Consider the following 10036-nt stretch of genomic DNA (forward strand, 5'->3'; position numbering starts at 1 on the left):
CATAGACTTATAGAGATAGACTGCGCGGCCTATACGAAGCGTTGAAGCCTGCCATGGCGGCCGGGGTATAAAGAGTGAGAGAGAGAGCCTATTGTGGTCGTAAGGCGCTCTCTTTCTAATTGACGAGTTGGTGGGGAGAGATTCGCCCAATGAAAGTGGGGAGTGCGTAGGAAGAGAGAGTTGTGTGCGTGTGTGTGTGACTGGCTCGCTGCGCCCCTTAGACCATATATATGGTCTAAGCTGCGCCCCCACCAACTATCGGTGTGCGAGTGAGATAGATATACGACCAGCCGCCATGGCAGGAAAGTGGAAAGTGTGACGTCACATTTTCAAAAGATGTATTATAAGCAGAGAGGATATCAGAGGATATTCTCTGTATATATCAGTGCCTTAAAACCACAGTACTCTTGGTATTCTACAGAGGAAAAATGCGTGAAAAGTTGGTTGAGACTCTTCTGCAAGTTGGTCTTATTGTAAACCCTAGAAATGTGCATAATCCTCAATAATCCTGGTTTACTGATAGATGCAGTTGAGAAAGAATATTTGAAAATTGTTAAAGACTTATTGAAGTATGGTGCCAATGTTAACATCCAGAAATGGAGAATTTGAAGAATTACTTTCCCCTCTACATAGTACAGTCAAAAACTATCAAGAGGAAATGGCCAAGCTATTGATAAAGTATGGCTAATGTTAATATTGAAGATCGTGAGGGAACAATTCCAATAGTTTACGCTATTAAAAATAGGGCTATACAAATGAACGAACTGCTTTTAAATAATGGAGCTGATATAAAAGAAGATCCAGACTTACTATGTACTGCTGTTATATTGAAGTATGAAGTATGGTGCTGATGTTAACATGATATACTGTACAAGATGTAAATAGAAAAAGGATGTACTCTTCTACAGTGTGCAGTCATAACCCGTCATCTGAAAATGGCCAAACTATTGATACACTATGGAGCTGATGTTAATGTTAAAGATGATCTGGGAACAACTCCAATAGTTTATACTGTAAAATATAAGGTTAAACTAATAACCGAACTGCTTTTAACTAATGGAACTAATGTTAATGTTCAAGATGATCGGGGAATAACTCCATTAGAGTGGGCTATTGAATATGGTGATACAAAAATGACCAATCTGCTTTTAACTAATGGAGCTGATGAAAAAGATAATTCCAAGTTATGTACTATGTACTGCTGTTAAGGATGGATGTCTGGAACTTGTTGAATGCTTATTGAATGTTTAATGCTAGCGATCTGTATGGAAGATCAGCATTAGCTTCAACCACCGATCAGATACTATTATTTAATAGTTACTATCATTTAATAGTACGTGGTCGGTGGTTGAAGCAAGTTCTGATCCATGCCACAGATTTAATAACAGTAAAGTGGGTTCTGTTTCCTGCTAAAGATGGTGTAGGTTCTGTTCCATGCTAAAGATGTAGAAGCTGTTCAATCCAGGCTAAACATGATGTGGAAACAAAAGTGGCACGGTCAAACCCTGGGCGTGAGCGTGAGCACTCTCATTTCCTCTCTGCTTATAGAACATTATAGAATAGACACTGATATATATATATATACTCAGTGTTCCGATCAGAGTCGCCAGAAAGTGCCCAAACCAGCACTCGAGGGCAGTCGAGGGGGTACATCATCTCACCGCGACTCCCCTCATCTGGCGATACTAATCAGTGCAGAGTCAGGTCAGTTAGTGTCGCCAGTTGAGGTAGAAAGTGGCTTCATTTCCTCTTCTCCTTTTCCCCTTCCACTATCCCATTCCAGCACCATGCGCACCAGTGTGTCCAGACAGGGGTAATCGAAAAGGAATCGGGGGGAATACAAGTACCCCCTCTCTGATGACCAGAGTAATATGTGACACGTTGCGCGACGAGAATAGAGTGAGGCAGAGTGAGGCGAATGGAAGACACGTTGCGCGTGCGCGATAGGGACTGAACGGTGGAATAGGATAGTGGAAGGGGATAAGGCGGAGAGCCTGGAGGGGGAGAAGATGTTGGTTTCAACATGAATCTGGTCACACTGATGCGCACACTCAAACCACGGTGCATTATACAGGTGTACCGACTTAGCATCTCTGTAACGTTGACGTTTTGTGATAGATGGGTAGTAATTCTCTGGCCGCCGCCAGACGGCGCATGGTCGTAGGTACCATACGTGTGCGAATGAGTTTGTGTGCATTCAGCAGCGCGCCCTTAGACCATATATACCCATAGACCCGGCATAGGTATAGTATGTGTATAGGAAAACCGAGAGTACAGCTCGGAAAAGATAAAGGACGGTGTGACGTCACAAGATAAGTTTTAAGCAGTCTTAAGATAATTTCAAAATGGCTGAAACGGCAGACCGACGCCGACGCTACGCCATCATACACTTGCTCCGTGTAAATTTTGTGTAGCAATACATCGATGGCAAGAAATAGAAATTAAATTGAATGTTATTTCTTCCCTGAATGATTGTAATAGAGCAGAAATCATGTATTGACATTTTCAATTTTTCAACGAATTTGAATTTCATCTACTCAATTTTTTTGTAAATGCAGAAAGATCCGTAGTCTAGCAATAACTAATCACAAGCGAGGTAAATGTAAATTGTGTAAAACTAGCAGTACTACCTTAAAATGTTGTAAATGTGATCAATTTATATGTAAAAAACCATTTTGTAACCTGCGATTCCTAAAATAGTTAATATATATAATACTATTATTACTTTATATCTTAATAAAACATACAGAATAAACGTCTGTATCTCAAATACAGTTTATAATAGATAATTTCATGATACAATGTCAAATTCTTTGAAATTATCCTGTCCATTCTTCCCGCGTACTGGGTATGTACATGTACATGGCGCACCCGCTGATCCCCCTCACCCCCCATATAAGCCAAGCGTAGGCACTGTCGATGAGCATAGCTTATACATCTTTCGAGAACGTGACGTCACACCGTCTTTATCTTTTCCGAGGGCCAAATTATCTGCGCCGGGTCTATAGGTATATATATGGTCTAAGAGCGCGCCCGAAAACGCACAATCTCATTCGCACACGTACGGTACCTACGACCATGCGTCGTCTGGCGGCGGCTGGAGAATTACTACCCATCTATCACAGTTTTCTGAGGGAAGTCGGCACAGTGCTTCGATTGTGCCCAACCTTTTTCATACGATGATTTTAGATGATTTCATACGATAACGTATCTACTATTGGGTAGATGAAATGGGGTTCCTTGAGCACCCCGCAGAATTTAAAAAAAATTATATGATTTGATTCTGAAAAATGAATGTATAACAAGTGTATTTGTGTATATTTTGTAACTCGTAGGACACGTCCTGGAGTCTTTTTGTCCGGTAAGATTATTTCGATACATTCCCGCCATTATAACTGCCTCAGGGCTCTGGCCTCTGGCCGCTCTGCTACCCAATAGTAGATACGTTATTGTTTTTTCCGCGCAGCGCCTCTAGCGGCCATCCATCGTATGAAAAAGGTTGGGCACAATCAAAGCACTGAGTCGGCACACCTGTATAATTTCGGAGAGAAGTCCGAACATCTCTATAATACACCGTGTTTGAGTCTGAGAAATGAATGTATAACATGTGTATTTGTGTATATTTTGTAACTCGTAGACGTAGACTGTAGACACCAGTGTTCCGATTGAACCAACCGTAACTCGCGCATGCGCGGCCAAGACAGTAGCGTATCTACAATGACGCAGCCGAGCGGCCAGGGCCCTGATGCCTTGAGGCAGTTATATTGGCGGGAATGTACCGGTGTTATTAGCGGGACGACTGATGGATGAGAGACGTGACGCGGAACGTTAATATTTTATTATAAAGTGGCAGTTAATAGTGAAGATAGACTTTTTAAAAGTCTGTGGGGTGCTCAAGCTACCTGATTTCATCGAAATAGTTACGCTACTGAGGCTGAAATTGCCGCGCATGCGCGAGTTACGGTTGGTTCAATCGGAACACTGGTAGACACTCGTAGAACACGTCCTGGAGTCTTTTTGTCTGGAACAGGGATTGATTTGGATCAATTTAGATTGATTCGGTACAGTCCTGGTAATATATAACTGCCTCTGGGGTCTGCTCAGGTCTGCTACCGCTACCTCATCATCTGCTCATCATCCTAATATATATATTTAGATACGTTACTGTTTTCTCGCGCATGTGCGAGGGAAGTTGGGCCGAATCACGGCCGAATTGCAGCACTGATGCATAGTACTATAGTTAATAGTACAGTATATGTATATTATATATCAGTGATATAAGTATCAATCAGTATCAATATCAACCAGTACATATATCAGTGCCTTAAAACCACAGTACTCTGCAGAGGAAAAATGCGTGAAAAGTTGGTTCGGACTCTTCTGCAACTTGGTCATATTGTAAACCCTAAAGATGTGGATAATCCTGGTTTACTGATAGATGTAATTAAGAAAGGATATTTGAAGGTTGTTGAGGACCTTTTGATATATAGAGAGGAAATTAATATGTTAATCGATGACTATAGTACAGGTCTGACGCCTCTACATAGAGCAGTTAAGTGGAAGCAACTACGAATGGCCAAATTATTGATAAACTATGGAGCTAATGTGAATGTTAAAGATGGTAAGGGAACAACTCCAATAGTTGACGCTATTAAAAATGGGACCACAGAAATGATCGAACTGCTTTTACATAATGGAGCTGATATAAAAGAACATCCTGAATTACTATATACTGCTGTAATGAATAATAATCTAAAAGTTACTAAACTTCTATTGAAGTATGGTGCTGATACAAGAAGTAGAAAAAGTCGTACTCCCCTACTATGTACTGCCACTGAGAATGAAAATCTCGAAATTATTGAATGCTTATTGTGGCATGGTATTGATATTAATGCTAGCGATCATGATGGAAGAACAGCATTACATTATACTGTTGTATGTTATTGGTACGATTACTGTAGTTTTTGCGAGAATGGTTATAATAGTTGCTATAACAAAGAAATTGCTGAATTGCTGCTAAGTAAGGGGGCTAATGTCAATGTTGCAACTAAAAGTGGTATAACGACACTTTCTGCTGCTAGTCGAAAAGGTTATAAAGACTTTGTGGAAATCTTGCTAAAATATGGTGCAGAAGTTGATCCTGGAGCTGAAGACGTTATAAAACCTCTTCATGCTGCTGCTGTAGGAGGTCATTTGAAAATTATTGAGAATCTCATAAAATTTGGTGCTGAAGTTGACTCTAGAGATATATATGGTAGAACAGCACTTCATTTTGCTTCTAGAGGAGGACACAAAAAGATTGTTAAGACTCTTCTAGAATATGGTTCTGATGTCAACATTATAAGTAAAAAGGATCATACACCACTTGAGTATAGTAAGTTTATTAAAGATTTTGATAACGATGGTGAGTTAGATGATTATCATTACGATTTTGATTCTGATGATGTGGATAATGATGAATACTTGTCTTATGTATATGATTCTCCAACTACTAAGCTACTTGAGCAACACATGGTTAAGATGAAAATTGCGGGTTTACATGTAAGCTACAAAAATTGGCAGTGGATTACTGATGATCGTAGATATGATAATTTAATAATTGCATGTGAAGCAGAAATAGAAATCATGAAGAGCACGAAGATTGATAATAGCCATGCTTCTTTTCACGATATCTTGACAAAAAATACAAGTCAATTAGCAAAAAATGAAAGTATAGTACAGGCTTTGAAATCAGACAATTATAAGACAAAATTTCCAATATATGCTAGTATGATAGATAGTCGATTTAGAAGGGGGATAGAAAGGAAAGAGTTACTGGTACAAGTTAGGGATAAGTTTTTAAAAATCCTTCCCAAATTACCATTTCTTTGTACTGAAAAAATATGTAGCTACCTAAGCGATAAAGATTTAAGAATTTTATTAGTTAATTGTAAACCTTAGGATGAATATATATTGTATTATATTGTATTTGGCAAACATTATTTGGGAAAAGTGTACAGAATAAAATTTCTTCTATAAAAACGTACTTTTGTTGTTTATAAAGTTTCAACAGCCAAATTGCAAAAAAAATCTGTACGAAGATGCGGAATAATAGAGAGAATATTTCAACACAAAAATGATCAAAAAATATTGCTTCTTCGCTTCACGAAGTTGTAAGTTCATCGTAGACTCAAGCTGTTTCGAAAAGTGTGATACATGTTTAGGTCGTATTTCTCTGACGACCGCTAGAGTGCGCACGGGCACGGAGCACTTACGTACCTTACAATTAGATCATCTAAATCTAAGATCACGGACGAGGTATACATAGAAGTTGGCCTTAGAAGTCTACTCCTATACTGTCCTATACCTCGTCTGTCTCCTATCCAAAACCTATCCAGAATTTTTTATCTCAAATTAGGCGAGGAAAAGCTAATTTACCTGTAAGTAAATCCACAATTAGATATGTTAATTTGAAAGTGTTATTTTGTATATAAAATGCATTATTTTGAAAAAGTTGTTCGTCGAATTTAAAGTTAACGAGGTAACAAGCATTTCCTAGAAGAGTTAGGTAAAGGGACATTCCTTTGCCACTTTCAATAACTATCGGATTTTCAAATCGAATAATCAATACCCCCGGATACGTGTACCACTGCGAGTTGCTATGAAGTAAAAGTAACAGTTACCTTGCATTATCTTCTGTGAGTGTAGCTTTCAGTTCCAACATAAACGCCCTTGTCTGCAATGTTCGCAAAAAAGTTACATGATAGTTACAGGCTGTTAGATAATAATACGAATGTAATTACATGTGTATTTTATACAGCGTCTGTTTATGCTACACCTACAATTATACACACGTTCTGCTGGGATTTTTGAAATCGACGATCAATATCGTTTGAAAACTGAAGATTTTTACGTATACATGAACTTATTATGAAATATTATCATAAAAGATTTCATTTTGCTTAAAAATCCACAATTTATTAACAATGAAAGAATAGACTTCCATTTTGACTTAAAAGGAAGCAATAACATAAAATTTCTTTCGCTAAAAAATACCGGCACTTTCGAGACGAGGTTCAAGGTAGCAAGTCGAAAATCGAAGGTGTGGGTTTATAAAACTGTGGATCGCGATTGGGGTGATGTCATTTTCAGTAATGAGTCCTCCTTTTCAAATTAGAATCTCATTAGTCGTGCCTGGTTTATTCATGGCAACGCCGTTGTTCACAGAACTGCAAAGCATCCACTAAAAGTGCATGTTTGGGGTTGCTTCAATGCACGGGGTTTCGGGACTTTTGTGCGTTTTTCAACTATACTTCATACTATTATACTTTACTTACTATACAACAAGTATAGTAGCAACAAGTTCCTCCGCCGATCATAGTTAGCCTATTTAGATCAGAGCATGTTAACGAGAGATATACTAGACGTGATTTACTACTTTCATAACCCTGCCACGCTTTTTCGAGACTTTTTCGATCTAATTATGTCTTCACTTTTTCAATACGCGTGCGGTTGCGACTTTTTAGATCTATACTTCATCAGTGTAATATACTTATGCAATTATGCTTGTATTGTACGGTAATCGGAAATACTTGTTTTACTTCGCTATTACATAGCGTTCTCCTTAAATGTCGATGTAAAAATGTGTTGAATAATGGTTTTTACAATAATTTTTGTTTTTAATTAATTTTAGCAGTACAGAAGTAAAAAGATCGAAAGAGGTTCATCTTGAATTTTTTGTGGCATTAAGTTTAAACTATGTAGAACAAAATTTAATAAAAAACGAACTGAAATTTTAATTTTAGATTTTCTTAAAAAATTCAATTTTGGTTAGGAAAAACGAGTTTCCAGCTCACTGTGCGGCGGTCCAAATTCGGCTGCTTCACCCAATATGTTCAGATTATCACGGTCCCCACTTAATTGCGTATCAAGAATAGTAAAAAGTTCTACGATCGATCGGAGAATCCTGAAAAAGAGATTCGGCTTCCGGTGCGAAATTATTTAGATCATATAACAGGAGATTGAAAGCGAGTGCCGGCCTCGCATACACACTGTAGTATATGTATACGCCTCTATATAGTCTGCTTTTCTTCTGACCGATTACCTTTCCCACGGGCGGCTTATAGGTGCATAACCGCGTTTATATTACAGTCTGCCGTGCGCACTTAGTCACACGAGCGTGCACGTACACGGCCAAACTTAACATACGGCCTGCTATGAGAAATTCTCATTGCGAGGGCGATTGTCTGTTGCAATCGTAAAACGTCGGCACTGATCCAGTTTGAAAATCAAACGCACAGAATCTCCTCTCCGTGTGTGTGATTAAACCGACGGTAAATCGGCTTTTATCGCGACACGCGGAGGTATTTGTCTGTCGATACTGCAAACTCCGACTGCTCGTTTAAATCGGTATAAAAGCCGGTATCCGATCGACGATATCCCATGCTATCCTCGTCCATCGAAACAATTATTACGATTATTCGACGACGTTTTATGATCACGCACTCACAATCTGATATGTTATGGGAAGAAAAACAGACGCAAGTTCACTGTGACATAATCTTTACGAGATTGTTCTTGACTTTCGCGGAATCAATTACCCAATGGGTGATTGTTTTTTCTGGCGACTGTCAAACTTCGATTTCCACGGATTCGAACGCCCCGATTTTTATTACCGAACAACCGAAATATAAACAAGAATTTATGTAGAAGGTTGTGTCACGCGAAGATGGGAAAGCTAGACTTTCAACATGAGAACTTTGTTATCTTAATTTGACTTTTTTTTAATGATATTTATTATATCACGATGTTAGTCTACCAACCAAAAATTAAATCATATCATCATCGTCACATAGTTGTCGTTAAATGTATAGCATTTGTATTATACATTTCCTTTAATGCAGTTATATAAAAATGATGAGAAGCACAACAAAATATGAAATATAAAAAGATTTAGTCCTATCTTTACTTCTACGTTGATATATGAAATTTGTTATTTCAAAAAGTAAATTTTTCTGGATACAGATCTACAGTCTATGAGTAATTGACAGAAGGGAAGAACTTTCACGAAGCCCGTGTAAGACGCGTGTTTTTATCATTAAGTCGTGTACAAGAATATTTATTGTTCGTGTCACAGTGCAAAATGGTCTCCATTACATCAGACGTTTCTATTGATACGGTTAGATTTATTCCTCCTATTCTATCTTTGTTTTGCCGTGTTTCCAAATGGTGGTCCAACTGTTAGTGACCCGGTAGTTTCCTCTCGAATTTCTTATAATACATTCACCGTGCAGCGTTCACCTAAGCGGACAGAGTGTCGTGCTTTCCTTTCGATCGACTTTGCTGCTACGTAGGTACATATGATTCTTGTGGTACTAGATACATGCTTAATGTTGTTTTTGATAGTGACTTTCCGCGAAAACAGCCTCGAATAATATAAAATATTTTCCGATAGAAACAATTGAATATTTTTAAATTATATTTGTTGTATGACAATAACAATTTTTAACGATTCTGTTTGTCATTTTTCATCTGTGGTACATTATAGAATTTGCATGGTAAATTTGAGTAGAAAATATACTTGATATTTCCAGATAGAAACTATTGAATATTTTTGGAAATTATATTTGACGTGTATGACAATGACAATTTTTAACGATTCTGTTTGTCATTTTTCATCTGCAGAATTTGCATGGTAAATTTTAGTAAAAACTGTACACGGATTAATCTGTTCGCAAGAATCGATTGAAACAGTAATTGGAGCCAGCTGATAGTGGGCAGCGTCGTTGTTAATTGGGTGCTTGTGTCACTTTATTATGTCATTTTCCAGCCTTGTTAACAAGCAAAGTTATCGCATCTGGGGCAGTGAAAACCTGAGCGAAATCCAAGCCAATGCATCTTTGTGTCATTGTTTGTGGTTTTGCGCAAGAACGCCTCTCGCATGTTCTCTTCTACATTTAACTCTGTTTGATTAAAAAGAAACATGTGGTAACACCCAATGGAAAATCCTGTATAGTACAATAAATTTCGGATTAGATCGCGAATGTCTTAGGAAATG

General features: G+C 38.1%; 1 protein-coding gene and 1 pseudogene across 1 annotated transcript; both read left to right on the top strand.

Moving 5' to 3' along the window:
* Window positions 1-205: 205 nt before the first annotated feature.
* On the top strand, window positions 206-3377 carry LOC143207239 (uncharacterized; annotated as a pseudogene).
* Window positions 3378-3998: 621 nt separating this feature from the next.
* LOC143207476 (uncharacterized) lies at window positions 3999-6026 on the top strand. Its single transcript, XM_076421005.1, has one exon. It carries the CDS (start codon window positions 4354-4356, stop codon window positions 5938-5940), a length of 1587 nt encoding a protein of 528 aa, XP_076277120.1. The 5' UTR covers window positions 3999-4353; the 3' UTR covers window positions 5941-6026.
* The last annotated feature ends 4010 nt before the right edge of the window (window positions 6027-10036 follow it).

Source organism: Lasioglossum baleicum, chromosome 3, assembly GCF_051020765.1.
Source record: "Lasioglossum baleicum chromosome 3, iyLasBale1, whole genome shotgun sequence".
In the NCBI taxonomy this organism is placed as follows: domain Eukaryota; kingdom Metazoa; phylum Arthropoda; class Insecta; order Hymenoptera; family Halictidae; genus Lasioglossum; species Lasioglossum baleicum.

Excerpts from the sequence above, each read along its gene's own strand:
- LOC143207476 (XM_076421005.1), top strand. The coding sequence starts at position 4,354 with ATGCGTGAAAAGTTGGTTCGGACTCTTCTGCAACTTGGTCATATTGTA.